Source organism: Coturnix japonica, chromosome 2, assembly GCF_001577835.2.
Source record: "Coturnix japonica isolate 7356 chromosome 2, Coturnix japonica 2.1, whole genome shotgun sequence".
Lineage (NCBI taxonomy): Eukaryota > Metazoa > Chordata > Aves > Galliformes > Phasianidae > Coturnix > Coturnix japonica.
Genome location: NC_029517.1, coordinates 14,787,420 through 14,808,639, shown reverse-complemented (window position 1 = coordinate 14,808,639; position 21,220 = coordinate 14,787,420). Strand labels below are relative to the sequence as shown.

General features: G+C 37.9%; 1 protein-coding gene across 1 annotated transcript in view; it reads left to right on the top strand.

The window, feature by feature from the left end:
- The window catches only part of MYO3A (myosin IIIA), a 97,033-nt gene that overhangs the window by 38,707 nt on the left and 37,106 nt on the right, over nucleotides 1-21,220 (top strand). The window contains exons 7-16 of the mRNA XM_015853320.2: nucleotides 1,045-1,190; nucleotides 2,872-2,937; nucleotides 3,346-3,501; nucleotides 13,271-13,370; nucleotides 14,385-14,501; nucleotides 15,607-15,711; nucleotides 15,796-15,879; nucleotides 16,828-17,030; nucleotides 18,069-18,167; nucleotides 18,265-18,379. Coding sequence (XP_015708806.1) covers nucleotides 1,045-1,190; nucleotides 2,872-2,937; nucleotides 3,346-3,501; nucleotides 13,271-13,370; nucleotides 14,385-14,501; nucleotides 15,607-15,711; nucleotides 15,796-15,879; nucleotides 16,828-17,030; nucleotides 18,069-18,167; nucleotides 18,265-18,379 — 1,191 coding nt within the window. The remainder of the gene's footprint in view (nucleotides 1-1,044; nucleotides 1,191-2,871; nucleotides 2,938-3,345; nucleotides 3,502-13,270; nucleotides 13,371-14,384; nucleotides 14,502-15,606; nucleotides 15,712-15,795; nucleotides 15,880-16,827; nucleotides 17,031-18,068; nucleotides 18,168-18,264; nucleotides 18,380-21,220) is intronic.

Below are 21,220 nucleotides of genomic sequence, written 5' to 3'. Positions count from 1 at the left end.
TAGGGTGAGGGAGCAAAAGCTGAGTTGCTTAGTTTAGTATTTTCATTCAGGATGAGTGAGTACTACCATCGATCCTTTCCAACCTTCCAAATTCTCAAACTATGCCAAGTATCTCATCTCTCTGTGGAAGGACAGTACTGTGGTATGAAGGGTGGTACTGTGATATACTGGGGCTTTTACTTTTGAATTTCTGCATCTGCTATAGGCAACAGCAGAAAATGGAACAGTTTATTATGAATAAATAAGATGTATTATGTGCATTTGGGGATTTTTCCTCTGAAGAATATAAATGTTTTAACATGAAGCAGGAAACAAAAAATTAGTTACACCATTTAGTGTTATACTTAGTACTTTTACTATGTGTGTGCACACAAACATGTACATGTATACACGTATCTCTGTAGCACAGCACTTCTGGACATATATGTTTATAAATATACACTGCTTATCCTCATTGGTCTAGACCTTAGATCTAGATAAAGGGATGAAAAATCCTTAGTTCAGCTGGCATTGTGAATGAGCTGAAATGTATATTAACCTGAATACATTTCCTGCAAACCATTGGCAACCACATTCTTGATAACTTAGCCTCATCCTTAAATTGGCTGGATGAAGATCCAGCAGAAGATAGCAAATTTAGCTCCTGCTTTCTTGCCTGTATTCTTCATGGAGAGAGCAGAGTAACTCCATTAGTTCTTTTTAGGAAATATATCTACAGGAGTTATGGGTTGCTGAGTTCCTTGATTCTTCCCTCAGTATTGGGATTTAGTTTTCCACTTGCAAGCGAATAAGCCAAAGATTTGACACCTTCACTCAAATCAAGGGACATCTGATCAGATAACAGGCCGTGTTCACAAAAGACTTCCTTTTCTAGGTCACACTTTGCTTTTTTAGCAGCAGTAAGTTTTAATTTGCAAAATACGAGCAGTTCTGTTTATTTAATCCAAAATCTCTATCCAGTAAGAGATTTCCCCATCTATGGGTATGCTCTTAAATTCGGATATTTGACTGTCCTGTTACTGACCAGGTCTTTTCCTTTAATAGGTGATTGCCTGTGAGCAGCAGCTGGATAGCTCCTATGATGCCAGATGTGATGCATGGTCACTGGGTATTACTGCAATAGAGCTGGGAGATGGAGATCCACCCCTCGCTGATTTGCACCCTATGAGGGCACTCTTCAAAATACCGAGGTAGTATCTTAATGTTTTTAATTCTTTCCGGGCTGAACTTATTCCATTAATTTTCATTAACATTTCTTCAAACTTAGACTGTGCAAGCACATACAGTTCCTTCATACTATTTATAATAAGAGGAGGTTAGAAGTACTCTGTCCAGATGTATCTTCTGAGACTCTGCTTCAAACATGCAAAACCACTGACAAGTTTAGAGGACTGTGGCTGCATTTGAGAAATAGCCATGAAAATTTCCCTTTGGACTGCTACTACCCAATAAGCATAATAAGCATAGGACATAAGCACAGGACTCATGTGATATATGCCATTCTCATATATTGCCATATCTGAAAATGAATTTTGATAGTAAAACAGAGTCTTAGTGGGTCAGTGTGTCAAACAGGCACCACAGCTGTCCTCAAATGTTATCACATGTCCTTTGAAGCAAAGTGCTGACATACATTTAGTCCTTTAACTTTCATTAGCTTGTGCTGCTCCTCCCAGCTGCAGTGTTGCTGACCCCAAGTAATATCTCTGACAACTTCTGTGCTTTCTTTGAAGCTGGATGTAGGAGTACCCAAATTACCACTTACAGTGTTTCAAAGAACATCGGTCTCAAACAATATAGGGAATGACCTTACTGCAGCCAGTGGATTTCATTCTAGCAGTTATAATACCACAGCACAAGACCACATAGCATTTATGAGTACTCCAGGTCCTTTTCAGCCAGGTAACCCAGATTAGTTTAAACTGCTTTCTTTTTAAAGAAATCTTGGCTGACTTGGCACTGAAGCAGAGCATTAATGTTCTTCTTACCTCTATTTGCTATGCAAAAAACAGCATCAAACTATTGTAATTCCAGGTAGGCCTTCATGAAGCCATTTGGCTTGTATGTTATAGATATTGGGTGCCTACCCTTCTGCTCAAGAACAAATATAAGATCCAATCCCTTTTAATTTCATTAAGAAAAACCTGAAAGTTAGTGAGGTAACATTAGGCATTGCTTAAAGAAAGTGGTTTTGATAACTGATTAAACAGTAAAGGAGTCACTTCAATTATAGGCAATTGCTTTAGTCTGAGTGACTATGCTTAGTGGAAATAGCACCTCTCATTGAAAGGAAGGAGACTCAAAACAGTTTGGACAACATTAGTACCTAGAATAAGGAACTTTAAATCAACATCAAATAATTATTTATTTACAGTATATTCTTATCTAGTTCTCACTTGATTTCTGATTATCTCATGGTAAATCAAACATGGTTAATAATGACCTAGTTTCTTCCTACACTTCGCTCAGCGAGCTGATTAATTCAGTCCTTCCTGAAAACCTTTAAACAGAATTTCTGTTTTGAAAATATCTTAGGAAAGTATATTGTTTCAGGCTTGAAAAGAGAGACTTCCTATTACAAGTGAAGAGTGATTAATGGGTAGTTAGTTTCATTTCTGTTTATTGATTTCATTGAAAAAGTACAGTCATTCTTAGCTATGGTTGGTGGATCCTCTCCATGCCATTTCTCCTTGTTAGTTACATGAAGCAGAAGAGCCATTGAGGCACTGTATCCTCTACCCATACTCCTTTTATCAGTGGAAATCAATATCTTTTTTCAGTGGCCTTCTAAAACTCGTTACTCAGCCTACCTTCACACATCGTTTTTGGCAGCTGAGTAGCTTATTAACTTATTGTCACTGACCTTTGCAGGAATCCTCCTCCAACACTACAGCAGCCTGAACTGTGGTCATCTGAATTCAATGACTTCATTAACAAGTGAGTAACAACTGAGACCATTGTACCTGAATATGGAACATGTCTAAATGTCATGTGTAAAATATCGTTGTATTCTCCATGGAAATATGTTGTCAGTAAAATTTTTCTGTTCTGCTGTCTTCAATTGTAAAAATGAGAACTGTTTTGGGTAAAGTCCTTTGACTGTAGATGAGTAAGGAACTTGTTTTTTTACGTTTAACATTTACAAACAAATGAGCTTAAGTTTCAAAAATCGATGATTTAACTTCTAGACCACATCAATTCTGTGAAATGTTAAGAGTTTTTGGTATTGAAGTATTGTGATTAAGATGGATGTATTTATTATGACAATATGAGTAAACTACAGATAGCCGTGTCAAAACTTAACAGTGACCCCTGAATGATCATTTGCTTTTTCTGCCAGCACAGGTGCTTAACTAAAGACTATGAGAAGCGCCCGACAGTATCTAGTCTTTTGCAGCATGATTTTATTAAGCAGATTGAAGGAAAGGAAAACGTGCTACAAAGACAACTTATGGAATTTATTGATGTTCATCAACAAATGGGAGTCACTGAAAAGGCAAGGTAAAAATAGCTAAAACATAGACTGGTTGTGGCAGTTTTTATACTTGCACTGTTTCTGAATGGCTGGTGCTCAGAAAAGGATTCACCTCTCATAACGTTAGCTGACTGAAAAATACAGTGTTTAATCTTTGGCTCCCTCCAATAAAACCAATAGAAAGTGAAGGGCACCGTGATTCACATGAGATGAGATGATCTTTAGAAGTGTCTCCCCTTTTTCCTCTGATTCTAGATGCAGATTAGGATCCTGGCTTTCAGAATGCTAAAGGTTAGGTGAGATGAGTGTCTGTGATTTCCTTACATTTCCATGGTTATTTCTGACTGAAGATGCCAGAATTGACTGATTGGGTTCCTGCAAGAACTGGATGCTACTGACTGAAAACAGTAATAGTGGCAGAGTTTGTGAAGTTAAAAATATTCTATAAAAAAGCTCATGTCTTATCAAAAGATCCCCTTATTACTTCCATTAGTATCTAAAAGTATTGGTTCTGCATAAATCATGAAGCACTTGATGGCTTTTATTTAAAACAACTGAAAATGGTTTGGCTCAGTACTGCAATTTATTAAAAAAAATAATAAATCCACTACACTGAAGTAATGTGTCAGTTGTGAAATGTAGTATAAGATTGGTACTGATGTACTACTTGTGCAGTGTCTCCTAAGCATCAAGGTAAAGGATGATAGGCACTTTTTAAATGGAACACAAAATATAAAAGACATTTTGAACTCCATGGAAAACACTTATTAAAGTGTGCCACATTTACTTTTGCACATATTTATAGTACCAACGTATATAGCTGTCCTTAGTTCTGATCCTGGCAAATTTTTGGATATAAACTGTCATTTATGGATAATACGAATATTTCTAAATATTATTTTTCTTTTCAAGTTTTCTTGGATTCTCCAGAATTGGATGTAGAATGAGTAGCAGTTTCTCTGTTCTGGCATTTCTATGAACACCTATTCACATGGCTAAACTTAAGACTTATACTGAATTTGTATGCTCTGTATGGCACTTACAGAGACTGACTTAATCCAGAAAGACTCTGGAATTGCAATAAGCTCCTTAGATGTCAGTGCTGAGCATTTGGCTGATACTCTGGACTTAAAAATATATCAAAAATGTAAAACCCAGGATAATTGTGTAAAAAACAATCAAAATTTCTAAACAATATGGACTTACATCTTGATGAAACTTGTGGCAGTGGTTCTTTCAATGCCTAAATCATTTTTTAAAATAAAGCTTCTAAATCAGTTCCATATTGTAAGTATTTTCTCAATTTAATGTAACTTAAAAGTTTTCTAGGAAGTCCTTCTGTTTTCCAAAATTCTTTATTTTTTTTATGTAATTGCTTTATAATGCAAATGACATGAGTTTACTTTTCCTATACAATGCAGACGTAAAGAAAATGTCTCAATTTGCTTGTGCAGTGGGTGGAAATAGGAAAGTTCAGCCAAGAGTGGCATTGTGCTCCACAGTATTTAAGCTCATATTGGCCTGGCATTAGTGTGTTGAAGGAGAAAGGTTGTCTTTTTTTCTGATATGACTGAATGTCTGAGCCTTCAGCTTAGTCAGCATTGCAGTGTAGTGGTCAGAGTTGATGGTTTGTCCAGGTTCCAGGAAATCCAGAAGGATCACCCCTTTCCTATCCCAAAAGACAGTGCACATCACTTTACCTGCTGAGGGCTGTGTCTTGAACATTTTCTTCAACAGGGAATTCATGTTTCCACTTCATGGACTGCCGTTTTGACTCTGGCTCATAGTGGTGACACCACATCTCATCACTGGTAATGATGCAATCCAGAAAACTGTCACTTTCAGCCTTGTATTCATTTAATAGGTCCTGACAAACTTCCATTCTTTCTGTTCTTGTGTGTTCATTCATGGGACCCACCTGGCGCAAACTTTGCGATATTCTAATGTTGCCACTATCCATTCTTATGCAGTGAAGCTGACATTCAGCTTTGTATACAGTTCCCTGGTTGTAGTCTCTTGATTCACATGGATGAGCTGATCAAGACACTTCATTTCATGGTGTGACAGCTGTGCGTGGCCATCTGGAACGTGGCTTGTCTTTCATGCCACTGTTACCACTGCTGAAATGCGCCACCCACTGCCTTGCTGTGTTCACATCCACTGTTTGTTCTCCATAAACATTCAGAAAGAGTCAATGAGTGCCAATGGGTGCAGTTTTTTCCTCATGGAGGAATTAATTCCCACAACTTTGCTTCATATGCACTTCCATGTCAGACACCGTTTTGTGTCCCTCTGCTGGTTCAACCTCTACTACATACCACTAGTATCCAACTTTGATGTCACGGGCCAACATAATAAGAGTCATTACTTTTGGAGCAGTCTTCACATAGAAAAGATAAGCCACTTCCCAAAGACAGTAAGAATACCTGTCTTATACATCCTGTATCTATTGTTATCTCTGTGTAAGCAAGAAAAGCTGCAATTGTAGTATGTACAACATTTCATTTTATAAAAAAGATAGAATTTGAGGCATATAAAGGATGTTGGCATAGAATGCTGTTTTTTTCTTCTGTTGAACGGTGAAAAGATTATACAAAAATATTTTAATTGGTTTTTTTGTTTGTTTGTTTGTTTTACTTTTTTAAAGTCTTTAAATACAAATCAGATATATCTTCTGACCCTCAGTTTGCCAGAGCAAATGGTGTCAGCAGAATCTGTACAGAAGTGCCATGTAGGGAAATGAAGCTGATGAAGGATCTGTAACACCAGTGTTAAGAGGAGTGGCTGAGGGAACCGGGAATGTTTAGTCTGGAGAAGAGGAGGCTCTGGCAAGACCTTATTGCTCTCTGTGTGAAAGGAAGTTGTGTTGAGGTGAGGTTCAGCAGGAGGACAAGAGATAATGGCTTCAGCAGAGGAGGTTCAGGTTGGGTATCAGGAAAAAATTATTCTCTGAAAGAATGGCTAAGCATTGGAAAAGGCTGTCTGGGAAGGTGGTGCAGTCACTGTCCCTGGAGGAATTCAAGAAATGTGTAGAGGAACATGGTTTAGTAGGTATTTTTGGGTTGACGGTTGGACTTGATGAACTGAGTGGTCTTTTGCAACCTTAATGATTTTATGATGCTATGTAAATCTGATTCAGTCACAATATAGGCTGTGACGTGACTGGTCAATGGAAAAGTTTCTTCTTAAAATCACCTGGCTTTCTTCCCTTTATTATTCTGTCCTGGGACTGTTTTTTACACCGATGTGTTAAGGCCCTATTGTGGAATTCCTGAACTTTCACCAGTTTCAACAGCTTCTCTTGTAAAGCTCCCTCTTGATCTCCAGCTGTTCAGTTCATAACTCCAAGGCTCCCTCCAAATCTCCAGCTGGCTGTCACTGGAAGGCAGTAGTTTAAGGCATTAAAGAACCTTTCCTTACACTGAGTAATGAAATCCTCCTGTGTGTTGTATGAGTTCACTATGTAAACTAAAGGAATTTGGTATTGTGGACTTGAAAGTAAGGAATCCAGTTATTTTCTTGATATATTTATTTTTCTCTTCAAATTATACATTATTGTTAAAGAAAAATATATTTCAGAAGAGTAAGTACCTGGAAGTTGATAGCTGAGATCCAGCCACTGGGTCTTTGTGTGTCCACTATTCTTGTTTTCACTCAATATCAAATCACTGTCCATTATGCTGAGGTGTAATTTGGCTCTGACTGCCCTCTGCAGTGGTAATCTGTTGTGGTTATGATACTGTTTTGTTGCTTGCTGAATGTGTAGTTGTAATAGTTCAGAAATAAAGTGTTGTGTTCTGTCACATTCTCAGTGAGTTTATTTTTGCAGGAGGACGTATCATAAGGTGTAGTGTTTCCATACCATGTCTGTTCAGAAAGGGTTTGTGATCTGTAGACTAAAGGTGGAGCCACCCAATAGCAACTGTCTCTACCATTATTGTTTCTGAGATATTTTCTAATGTTGACCAGCCACCAAGGCATAAGGGCATTGCACCAGGCTGTCTGAACTTTCCTGTTATTATTGCTGCTAGTCCAGCAAAGAGAAAACTGGTTTTAGAGAGCTGTGCAACATCCTTTCCAAGCACCTGGTGAAGGAAACAAACCACAGAAAGTAAGACAGATCCTATGATGGAGAAGAAGCAAGTTAATCTGAGCCTGATCATCTTCGGGCACTCCTTATGTTTCCCCTTGATTTTAGCCAATCTTTGAGTCACTCTTTCTTGGTTGTCACATTGCTATTAAAATTTATAATTACTGATCAAAATAATGATTAGAAGTGAGTGCTGCAGCATATACCAAAGAACTGTTCTAAAAATACACTTCTCACCAGGCTGAATGAGGGGAAAAAGCCCTGCATTGTAAAGAGTTTTACTTTGCAACAGAAATAGCTGTCTTTGAAATGGCCTTCAGAACTGTCGCATTTACACCTGACTGTCAGGCTTGCAATACTTTCATCTTGAGTTGTTTGGCTGTCTTATTCTTGACTGCTTTTACAATAATCTCTGCAGAAATGAGCAGTGATTAGTACAACGTGTATTTCCTGGGAATTATGACTCATTCCAGAATGAGCAGAGTATGTGAGGGATATTCAGTACACCTAGATTTCAGCAACCAACTCTGCTCCCCAAGTTAAAAGACTTATATGTCCTCTAAATAAATGTGGGAAAGAGACTAGTTCTATTGCAGAGTGATGAGCAAGGGCTTTTGCATGAGCTGAATTGCTCTGCTAAGTGCTAAGTGTTTGCCCTGCTGAGCTAACTACGTAGGGATAGCACTGCAATTCAACGAGCTATGTAGCTTGTCTGTTTAACTCTTCTGGAACTTCAGGGAGATGCTCAAAGGGTGATGCCAATTTATTCACCACTATTCAGAGCAGAGAGTACCATATAATTTCCTTCCATGACTGTCCCTGAGTGACTTCCCATACTTGTGTCATTTACTTCCTGGGGCTTCTCTCTCTCTTTCCCTGACTCATCCTGCCAGTTGGAGCAGCTGATAACAACCCTGCAAGCTAAACTCTGAGGGCAGCTTGCAGTGGGAATCAGATCATCACTCCAGCTTGAGGAAAGAATTAAGAGGAGCTGAGTAACACAGCCCACTCAGAGTCCAGTACTGATTGGGTAAAGGTGTCCAAATGAAACCTGTAACAGAGTAGGGATTAAATCTGAGGTTGATGACTTGTAGACTAATTCTGGACCACTTCAAGCCACTTCTTTCACTCCTGTAGTTTGTTATAGGTTTTGTCGTACCAGTGGGGTCTGTGTATTCCTGCACTGTTCCTGAGGGTGCAATATATAGCATAGTTATGTTGCAAACTCAGGCAGTAAGAGTTTCTGGCTACACAGGCCTGCTCTATATTCTTCTGAGTAGTACCCATCTCCACAGCAGAATAGAAATGCAGTTCAGGTCTCCTTTCATGCAATACAATGGACAGCAATAATTCTTGAATGAAGAATATTTTAACTCCTGATGCAAAGCAGGAGAAATTTGTTTCTCCTGCATTCAAGACTTCTTGGGAGTAATGCTCTTCAACAGTCTTATCAGTCTGCTTCTTATTCCTACTGAAGGGATACCTCACCCACCAGGCACTGCTCGCTTTTGGAGCTTCCACTTTGTCATCTTAGTGTAGTTCTGCATGTAGAGCATAGGCAAGACTCACGAGGGCAATAAGGAACCAATCCAAAACAGTACTTTTTGAGATATTCTATTTGGTCAGTTAATAAAACATATTTTCCCTGAATAAGGGATATAGACTTTTCTTGAGCCTATTATGAAGGGCCAGTAATCTACATATTTGCAGAGTATGGTAAAACAGCCCAAACTTTGGCAAACCTTGTACAGAGCAACACATGACCCAGCTTCTGGAGGTAGGCCACCTCTGAATGAAAAGCCCTGGCAGCACCATGCTCTCAGCAAGGTTGCGTAAGCTTGAGCTCAGCTCCCTGAGTGGAGCTGGTGATGTGCAATCACTTTGACTCAGAGGGAGCAGGTTTTGTGCACAGGTTTGTCTGTGAAACACTGTGCACATACAGCCAGAATCTATCAGTACATGATTCTAAATCCAAGTTCAAATTTTGCATAGACGTATGGCTGTAGTTTTATTTAAGTGTGTGTCTGTTGCAGACAAATGAATTTATATATTTTTTGCTCAGTGCAGCCTTCAGAGAAGCAGAATCGCCATTAATTTGTCTGTGTTGCTTCTTTTCTGTTTGTCACTTTTAATGATATTTGTAACAGCTGGAACGTATACAGCTGTTCCTACCTTTGTGTTACAGAAAACTGCAGAGGATTTGGCAGAGAGTTCAGCAGGGCATCATGAGTCACACTTCCCTTTTCAGGGTATTTTTGGAACTATCTGAAATCTTTTAAATACATTCTGACAATGTGAAGAAGAAAAAGCTGCAGTTCCCTCACTTTGATTTAACTGAATCTTGAAAGACAAGGATGGGTGAAGGTGAAGGAGAAGACACAGAAACAATGCTGCTTTGACTCATTTTCTTGTCCGTAGTAGGTTAATGTTTCTGGCCTTTAGCTACTTCAATTGCTTGCCAAGCATGGCTGTGAGATCTAATGTCTCCAACAAATGATTTCTGATAAGAAGAGAGAAAATTGGTTATTTTGGTTCACAATGTCTATGATGTGCATGATAGTAATGAAACTTCAGCATAGATGTCAACAGCACTAAAGTGGTTGCTGTTTAGATCTGCCCTTGAGGGGTCTGTGCCCTTTGACAGCAAAGCAGAAAAATATTGTGTTCTGCAAATCTGCTCTGCTGCTGCGCTCTGAGAGTGAAGAATATAATCTGTTTTAACAAGCACTACTGTTCTCATAACGTCAGCTGAAGAGGATTAGAAGAGAATCAATTTTATGTAATTAAACTTCTCTGGCATAAATAAAGGTTGTTTCCTTAAAAGAGAGGAAAAAAAAAAAAAAAAAAAAAAAAGGAGAGAGAGCTGGAGCATTCTCTGTTAACTTCCTGATTTCATTAAAAGTGCTCATTGAAACAAATCTTGGGAAATACCACTCTTACCAACACTCAGTAACATCTCCCCATTCTCAGTACGTAGCAGTTCCACCAGGAAGCCTAACTTAGCAGATGTTTTAGTTTGGATCTTTCTTTGGCAGTGAAAAATAACAGACTGGTAAAGCTTGATGCAGTACTGCAGCTCCTGCATCTTTCCCTCATGTGTATGTTGATAGGTCTTTTTCAAAGTTGTACCAATATTAGATGCATTCTTTGGACATAAAATGACCATTGTGTGGGAACAAAGGACAAATTCCTTCAACTGTCCAGACTTAAATTTTATACTGCAGCTGTTAAAAGGATGGAGGTATCAATAGAAGCATGGGTTTATGAAGGGGAGAGGTTTCTCTTGAGGGGGTATGAGTCTGCCTACACCTCTGGCTTCAAATGCAGCAATGTCTTTAGCTGGTAAATGGAAAAATCAAATAGCAGCAGAGTGTTCATGGCTAAAGAGTAAATTTAAGTCTTAATATTAACACAGACTTTTAGATGTAACCTGAGATACATCAACCCAAGAATTGTCTCACAGAGTTCTTGCAAGGATTCTGTACTATCAAGATAGCTCTTGGGGCACAAGTGTGTTCCAAAGGAAGGAGAAGATCCTTTCTGGAGGATGTTTAATTACTTTATATCAGGTCTGTCCCTTGGTGCTGCTTGTTTGTATTCCGTGTGTTTTCTGCATCAAGGTACTTAAATAAATGCAGAATTACAGCCTGTTTATGGGTTCATTGTTGGAACAAAGACCACAAAGCTGTACTGCCTCCTGCAGTGAATCCTTACATGCTTGTGCTTTGATATTAAGGTTGCAAAATTCACCATCTGCAGGGAGTAGGAAACTCCTGCCTTTGTGCTTACAGGCAGTGGAAAAGCTTTAGTGGTAACTGGCTCATGCCTGAGGGAGGGAGAAGCTGCTCTGTTGCTGGCACCTGGGTGAGGACAGGCTCTGTATCACTCCCAGAGAATGACCACTAGAGATGAGAGAAATAGAGAGAAGTGCTGGATGAAGTGCACTCATGCCTGCAGGATTGCATTCCGTGTGGGAAGACATCACCTGCTTGTTTTTTGTGCGCATTTTCAGGCTGGCAAGTGACAAATAAAGCCAAATGGGTGCCTGCCCAGCTCTGTACCTCTGCATCCCCCTTGGCACCCAGCCTGCCTGAACTGAGTCAGTACCCAGGAAGCAGGGGGTGTTTGTGGAGTGGATACAGGTCTTGACCTCTGCAGTAAATCTTACTGAGTGAGCTCTGAAGATTTTTAGCTTGCCCCATCAGGGTTACATTTGTTCATTCAAGCTTTCCACAGTGATGTAGTTGCCTTTTTCTCTTCTCTACTCTTCATTGTATGTTGAAGGCCTTGAGTAGAAAAATCCTGTCTGCTTTTATGCACGCTGTATGTCCAAATGTCAAAATTACAGGATTTCCTTGATCTTGTATGGAATCAAGATAAAAAATGATTGTGTTTCAGGGTTTTTTCTGCTGTCTCAGTTTAATAAAGTGTCTGTTCAACAGTACCAAGGGGCGTGCAGTCTTATCAGGAGATTCAATTTACTTAGTAGTCTTTTGTGTTTGTACCATATTGTGCATCTCAGCTTGATTTGATATGGTTTGTGAACTCTGCTGTTCCTTACCCAGTTTCTTTCCCCAGTTTTCCCCCATATCCTAAAGCAAATATCATTAACGTAAATTCTAAACTGCATTTTCCATTATTTTCACTGTGTTTAGCACTGTATTTTTTTCTTGGATAGAGATGAATGCAATTTGGGGTAGAAATTTTCTTGCTAATTTCAGTAAGGCAGCATAACACTTTTTTCACTTGATTTAGAGAGATTATTTCAATTATTGTCTTAATTTCAGCTGGGACTCTTTTCTTTAGAGTATGGTGCTATATTTTGGTTTTAGGAGAAAAACAGTGTTAACACACTGATGTTTATAGTTGCTGCTAAGCATAGTTGTATAAAGCCAAGGCCATTCTCAGCAAAGGGCTAAGAAGCTGAGAGGGAACAGAATTAGGACAGCTGACTAAAACTGGCCAAAGGGATATTCCATGCCATATGACATCTTGTGGAAGGAGTTCTAAAGGGGTTGGGTATTCTTCGCTCTTCTGTTGCTCAGGGGCAAGATGGGCATCAGTATGGGGGTGACGAGCAATTCCTTGTGCATCACTTGTTATATGTATATATATATATACATACACATTATAATTGTTATCGATTTTCTTTTCTCTGTCTTAGTAAACAGATTTGGCTCAACACACAAGTTGTACTTTGTTTTTCTTTGATTCTCTTCTCCATCCCACTATGAAGTGAGGGAGTGAGCAAATGACAATGTGGTGCTGAGCCAACTGCAGGGTTAAACCACAATGCATTTTAAGATAAGCTTTACTGAAATTGAATCCTAATAAAAAAGCATTTAAACTTTTAAAATGTGTTTCTAATTTACTCTTATTTTTTTCCTTTAAAGTATACATTCTTACGAATTAGGATCTATTTCACATACTCCAGTGGTTCTGTAGCATTTTGCTCAGCAATCAGACCAGCTCAGCCAGGCTTGGAGGACCATAATTACTAAGCTAGAAGTGTTACCATCCTGAATGCTCTGTCAGTATTAAAAAAAATAATAAAAAATTTCCTGTTCTGTTGTTCAAACATTCTGTATTTTAATTCAGAACAATAAAAATATGTGATATTTTGGGTGAATTGCTGTCGAGATGGTTACAGCTGCAAGATATAGTCTGTTTCCTCACATCAAGAACTTTCCTTCTGTCTTTCCTAGATTTGAACGTATTCATACAAAGAAGGGGAACTATAGTAAGTCACTAGTTTCAAACCAAGAAGATGTAGATGATTTAGCAACCTTGGAGGTACTGGATGAGGTAAGAACTTTCTCATGATTTCTTGAGGAGATGTAATTGGATATTAAAACACAGTGTCATGCTGTTGATTTCCAAGCTTGTATATAATAGAACACTTCCATTGTGTAAGTGTACAATAGCATTTCACTTTATGCCAAACAATTTTAGATGAGTTTTTCTGTTCCCTGAATAGTTCCAACTGTATGCTGAAACACCTGCAGTTAAAACCTCCATTTGAGCAATACAGTAACACCATTTGTGTAATTGGATGTATATCACTGGGTTTTATTCCAGCTTAATAGCTGATTTTTAATATCATGTTAGCTTGAAACTAATTTGAGTCCAAGCACAAGCACATTCTCATCTCTTGCTTGTACATCTAAAGTTGTCCTAAACTAGTCTACCATACTATTCCTAGGCTGGGTTATCACTGATTTTCTTTAGTGCAGAGATGCCTTGGAATCAATTTATGTCAGCTGAAGCTTTGTCCTCAGCTGTTGAAATGAGCATTCTGTTGAACTGTTGGCAGAGTTATTGATAGGAACTCCACTGGTTTGTCAAAGATCAAAAGTGAGTCTATCGCGAGCTCAGGAAGCATGCATAAAATGGAGATAAATATGCTGTGTTTATACCTTAAGGTTCAAAAATAGGAAGAAGAAACAGGCCACCAAACATTATTTACAGGTGATAGAGGCCATCAGTGGTTGTAAACAAACTGTCATTCTTCCTCTTCCAGGCTGTACATAAATAAACTGGTAGAGACTAACGCAATATTTATTAACTAATTTTTCTACAGCCACTTGGGGATTGGTAAGTGTACCTTCTACAAAGGGAGTTGGGACACAAGCAATTATGAATGCCAGGGTGTTTGAAAGCATTACTTATCTTTGATCAAGATAATGTGTATTCCTGGCCATTATAGCCTTCCTTTTCTCTCCTCTTTACTCATTGGAACTATATTCATATTTTGTCTGTTTTCCTAAAATCCTTTTTTTCTCTCAGTGAGACAATGTTCTTTTATTTTTCATCCATCAGAATACAGTAACAGAGCAGTTGCAGAAAAGTTATGCCAAGGATCAGATCTACACATATGTTGGGGACATTCTCATTGCTGTCAATCCATTTCGGAACATAGATATTTATTCTTCACAGGTTTGAAAGTTTAGTTTGATTCTTTTCTGCTAGCACTTATTTCCAATAAAATGACGGTTCATGTTAAGTATAAACAAAAACTGTTCTTGAAATTTATTTCAGTTCACTCTGGGAAAAAAAAAAAAAAAAAAAAAGAATTACCAATAGAGTCCTTTTTGTTTCTCATTGATGCACATCCCCACTGTGTTGAATTTCAACACAGAAATGAGAAACTAAAAAAAAAAACAAAACTCTCAGGTATATCTACAGTGTAGAACATGTCTGATATGTTGTCTTAAGAGCAGATGGCTATATCTGAGCAAGTCACCTATTTTAATCGATAGATAGAAAAAGGATTTTGAGGTCACTGTTCTAATGACTTTCAGCATTCATTCTGGGTTGAGATAAATTGCGCTAAAATTCATGAGATTTGTTGACTAGACCACCACTACTATGAGCATTTAATTCAGAAGTAGTATTTGTAGAGTTACGTACATTAATTTGTCTGAATCTTATTCCTTTTGGTAGGAGGGAACATTCCTCCTCCTGCATTTCCTGTGGAGAACTTCTGTACCAGGGTGAATGGTGGAGGTAGGAACTGGGGACATTTTGTCCCAAGGGAGCTGTGGAAACCATAACTATTTAATTGATCCAACAGTTCGCAAAGCTATTAAGTAAAATTTTAACTTTTGTGAATTTGGCCCTCCACTATACAAAGGGAACAAATTTTGGGACATACATAATTTGCCACTATTAATTATTAGTTACTGCAGGTAAAGAAAAGATCTTTAGTTTAAATATCAATATCATGCAGAAAAAGGAAGAGGATGTAAAGTGTAATTTCATTCTAATTTAAATAAGGCGCTTATATTTGGTAACATTGTATTTATTCTGATAATTCAATTTTAATCGCTTAAAGCTGAAAGCATGCAAACTTGTTCTTTTTCTTTTTTAGCAATTCTTATATTACTAAATGCAGATTCATGGTATAGTGAGTGCAGTAAATGCTTGCTCAGAAGCAGCAATGCTGCTCAGAAGGATAATGTACACTAATTTCACAATGAAAGATAAGTGAAAAAAGTCATTAAGGGGACATAGATAATGTTTTCATTTTCTTTACACTTAGCATTCCAAACTGTATATTGGAGCCAAACGGACTGCCAACCCTCCTCATATTTTTGCTGTTGCTGACATTGGTTATCAGTCCATGGTGACATACAACTCTGATCAGGTAAAGATGAGGTGATCTGTTCATATCTTTTACCAGGCTGAGAGATATGTAATGAGCTCAGACTTATGATCTTGTTCTCTGCAGTGCATCGTTATTTCTGGGGAAAGTGGAGCTGGCAAGACACAAAGTGCCCATCTTCTAGTTCAGCAGCTCACTGTCCTGGGCAAGGTATGATTCAGTGGGGAAATACATATAGCATAGCAGACATCCAAGTATGTGTCAGTTTGTGAAAGTCCATTGTATGAAAGACTACATGTATATGAGCCATGGCACACTCTATTTGAGATGTAAGGCCTTTATTCATTTCGTTGCATTTTTATGCTTTCTTGAGCCTGCAGGGCCATGTTTCTTTGAGATCCACAGGAGGGCAGGGACCTGTGCATCTGATGAGGAAAATTAATTATCAGTGTGGTTGGTAAAAACTCAAAGACAGCTTTTGTCCATACAAGGTGAAATCCTTTTCTCTCTGAAATCTTACATTCCTTTCTCCAATGAAGAACTCCTTCAGTGAAACTATGCCTACATGTTTAAATGAAGGAGTGTACTCAGGTGGTTTTGTGTGAGATGGCTTTCATCTCATTCATGCAGTTGCAATTGGAGTGAAAATGAAGAGGACAGGGTCCAACACCCCTATTCATACAATCTGTAATTGCCAGCCTGTGCCACAACACCTTTGCTCCTGTTGTCATGCGCACTAATGAGTCAAGGTGTGAGATGTGCTTTACCTTGTTACAGATATGGTTCGATCTGTTTGTTGACTGTAACAAAGCAGCAAGATTAGATGAGTGGCTGAATAAATAACACCCATTTGTTCATTTCTGTTCAGAAGCTTACACCCAACTCAAAGCATTGAAGCAGCCCCATTGAGATAATGTGCATAAAGTGAAACCTATGTGGAAGGGTTGTATTACACTGGGTTCACTCACTGATTTAGGAAAAAAGAAGGGGGGGTGGAGGGGGACTTCCTTCAGTCTTCCTTTTGTTAGGCCTGAATGCAACATTTTGATGTACACAAAATTCACACTACACAATGCAAACTGGAATAGGAAAGAAGTGCTTAAGGAATGTATCTGAATGATTACTGCTAATTTCAAGCACTGTCTTTCTCATATGTAGGCGAATAACAGGACTCTACAGGAGAAAATCCTCCAGGTGAATAACCTTGTAGAAGCATTTGGAAATGCAGGCACTATCATCAATGATAACTCCAGCAGATTTGGAAAATACTTGGAAATGAAATTTACTTGTGGTGGCACTGTAGTAGGAGCTCAGATTTCAGAGTATCTCCTTGAAAAATCCAGAGTTGTCCACCAGGCAGTGTAAGTATAAAAATAATTCTTTACCTCATTTGAGATTTACGGAGGAGGCTTACAATAATGGAAATTATCTCAGGACAAAACAGAAGGAAGAGTAAAGAGTACCATGAGGGCTTTGTGTGGTTGTGTTGTGATGTGGATTTTTACATAAGGTGATATGTGAACAGTTTATAGTTCTGTCAGATAATTGAAAACTACTCCCATTTTTTCTTTCATTGCCTCCATGTTTGCTTAAACAAATCCCGGGAAGGTTCATATGTAATATATAAAAATTATATTGGAATGTCTAAAGAATTAAAAGCTTCCTAATGGTTCTTTGGGGAAATTATGGAGAAACTGAAATTTTACTTTGAAGCAAACTTTTAGTATTCTGTTTATTATATGGCCTTGATTTAACAGCGCTTAAGGCGAGGAATCTTGTCATTGTTTATAATTTTTCTGCTTACTGGTCTTTTCTAATTTTTATTCTTTCTGTAGTTCTGTATGACCTTGTTGCCCGTTGTGCATTTGTGGTATAAATGATTTCTGATTCTCACTGGCAATTTTTTTATTAACAATTTAAAGTTAGATGCAGTTTTATGAAAAGCTTTTTTCATTCCTGAGTTGAACATAATCACAGAAAGTGCTTTTTCAAGATAAAATTAGCTTTTTCCCTAAAATACCACCTTTTTTATAACTTAATGTGTTTTTATTCCTGTCACCATCAGTTGGTATTTATATTTTGCCACATGCTGAGACGGGAAGTCAGCAAACCATTTAGGTGCCTCAAATGTTCTTCGGGTAGGTGTTCAGAGATCTGAATTCACAGGAAAATGCTGCTGAACTGGTTAGCCTGAGAGGAACTGTAGGAGGTTAATGCTCAAAGTATGAATTCCCAAAGGCTCCTGAAGCTGTTGGTGCAGAGCTGTGTTCTCTTTGCTGTCTGTCAATTCACTTGAGCCTTGTTTGTTAGCCTAATAGCGTTTAATTATAGCGTGCATGTCATCAGTAAACGTAAAATAGATACACTTCTAAACGACTTGATTTCTTCTGTTGTTTCAGAGGAGAGAAAAATTTCCATATTTTTTATTATATTTATGCTGGTCTTGCAGAAAAGAAAAAACTGGCACATTACAAATTACCAGAATACAGACCTCCCAGGTAATACTGTTTATTTTTTCTAAAATCGATTCCTTAGAAATGTGATGGTGTTGAATTCCTAACCTCATTTAAATTCTAACTCTGTCAACTCTTCCAGATATCTGCAAAATGATCATTTCAGAATAGTGCAGGACTTTATGAACAATAGCTTTTATAAGTCGCAGTTTGAATTAATTGAACAGTGCTTCAAAGTCATAGGTTTTACACTGGAGGTGAGTGCTGATAACCCTTTTTAATGAATTTTAATGGCTACTTTGATGAGGGAAAACATGAATAAAGAATTGAAATAATCACCCTTGTTATCTTCTTCCTCTAGCAGTAGTTTTTTATGATATTACGTGGTCAACTTATTGTTATATTGCTACATTTAAATTTTTAATGTTTTTAATGCGTAGGTAAAGTAATAAAATGATGTTAGTCAACAAGACTTTGATGTCCGTGAACACAGCACGGCTGAGTGATTGGGGAAAAAAGGCTTTTGCAAATTAAATGCATAGAAAATGTTGTAACTGTTTATTAGTCTATAATTTTGGGGCTGTGAATATGAGCTTCATCTCTGTTTTAAGATGATGTCCATGGTGAGAGTTCTAAAAATTCATTGAGTTTATCTGGGTTTTGATGAACTCAATAAATTTTCACAACTCCAGGGACAAAGTTGAGTGAAGTTTTTACATTCCTTTAGAGCGGATCTGATCACTGAACGTTAACTGAACCCATTCTTCCTTTATCATCTCATACCACTGCTCTACTGGCCATTAAATCCTTCTCACCAGGCTGTTTTTCATGTAATTGCAGAGAAAACCAGGCTTGTGTACTTATAAAATATGACACAAGGGAAGTAAACCCCATCCTGCACCCTTGTTCTCTCATTTTAGAAGCTGTGCACCATGGCTATAGTTTACCACCGACTTCATCAATCACAAATGATAGCAGGTTTACAGCCCATATGATACCTGTGAAATATAGAACAAATGCTGCAGAATGGATACATGTTTTAGTCTGCTTATCAAAATCATATGTTACAAGAAGTTTTTCTCAGAAAACTACTCTGTTAATTTCAAAATGTAATTTCCCTTCATGTATCTGAGTAGGTGGCAGAATGTCCATTCTGTTCCTCCATACTCCTTTTACATTAAGCCGCAGTAACAGCAGAGTTCACAGTCTCTTTCTCTTCTGTGTGCTTATTCACAACTGCACATAATAATATCACACATCTTTTCACACCTTTTACTTTCAGCACTCCAGAAGCAGCCTGGGAGGAAATGCAGTTCAGCACAGATAGCAGTTTTATCTCACCAAAAACCTTGATATGCCCTAATTAAAGCCATGTAAAGCAGGAAGTTGTTTTTATTCCACACTCTTTTTTTTCACTTTGATAGACGGAAAGAATAGTCCTGATCATCCAGAAGAGACCGTTCTTACATATTGAAGATTCATTTATAATACCATCACTGGCTGCATTCAGCAGATCTAGTGTGCATCTTCATTCAGTTTCCTCAATGAGCCACTATGAGCTTAATCTGAGTGTAACTATCTGCATGTAGACTTGCCACAATTTCAGAAGTAGGTGGAGCAACATATATAGTCTGTGGCTACATATGAGCCCCACCCAAGATAACCTGTTTTACATTCTCCATTGGCTGAAGTAGCCTGTCTGATGTTGTATTTGAAAGAGAGAAGGAACAGAGGAGTCTTTCTCAGTTGAAGCTCTGATACAGGATACAAGGAAACTGCAAGTAACTACCCCTTGTAGGTCTCTCCAGAACTGCCAAGAGGACACTGCTTTCTCTATTTCTGCATCAGGTGGCAGAGAAGGATGCCAGCAGGGAGAGGGAGTTTGACTTGTTTCCAAATGGTGGTAGAGGTGTGAATAAGTACGTTTTGTGTTTACGTGCTGCTTCCTAACCCTTCTGAGTGACCTCTCTTTGAGGAGCGATCCCTATTGCCAGAGATCAGAGTGTGTATGTACAGAAATGATTTCTTTTCAGTTAGGAAAAAAAATGCAGTAAGAAAGCAAGTTCCTTTTCTAAATTGATGTATTTGTAAATAGCCTTAAGCTTTGACATTCACCCTGAAGTACTAAGGAAGGTCTATATACACATATTCCGTATTTTATTATCATAGAGCCTTGGATAAAATATCTTCTTCAGTTAAAACTGAGACCTAAATAAAGCTTTAATTCTTTAAAATTTTTAACAGCCCCAAAGACTTTCATAGTAAGCCTTACAATCATACTGTTTCATCCCAAGTTACAGGGCAAAGTTAATAGAAAGAACTGGCTGAGGTGAGCAGTAATCATGCTGTATAAAACAGATCAAGCCAGATTTAGAACACACTGGGAAAGGGAACAGAACTGTCAACAGCAATACATACTGTACAGCATAATGGCAGGAGTTAAGCTCTCCATTTTCTGTGTTTTATGTGTCCCAAAGCTTAAAATGAAAATGATTGCTTAAAGCCTACATCAACTGTGAACCAATTATCCTGAGCATAATTTTTTAGTGAGCTCACATAGTTTGTCTTACTGTCACTGGAATCATTAATTTATTAACTGCTAGATTAACTTCTCTGAAAGTGCTGAAAACAAGACCGAGTCTTCTAGAGCAATTAAGGATTGTATTGGAGTAAATGATGCCTGACATGGTAACAGCAAACTATTGAATATCAGGAATAAAATGCTGTGGAATTATGAAAATCATCATTATAAAATACTAATCAAAGTTATAAAAGTGCTTCTTGTAAAACAACCGTAAAACTTATAGAACTGCTCCTTATAAAATACACTATTACTGTGTGTCTCACAATGTATAGTATTGCAGATTGCTAGCTTAAAACTGAGTCTGTTTTACAGGAACACTTCAGCATTTCTGAGTAGAAAATACAGATCATCGAGTATGCTGAAAAATATTCACAGTTCAGGTGAAAATTCACAGCTGAAAATTTGCAGTTCAGAATCTATTCGCCAAGAACACACTATTTCATTAATTACAAATATGATTTGTCCCATGTAATTACTTAAAATCATTTTCTGTAGGCATCACTTTGCTGTCCAA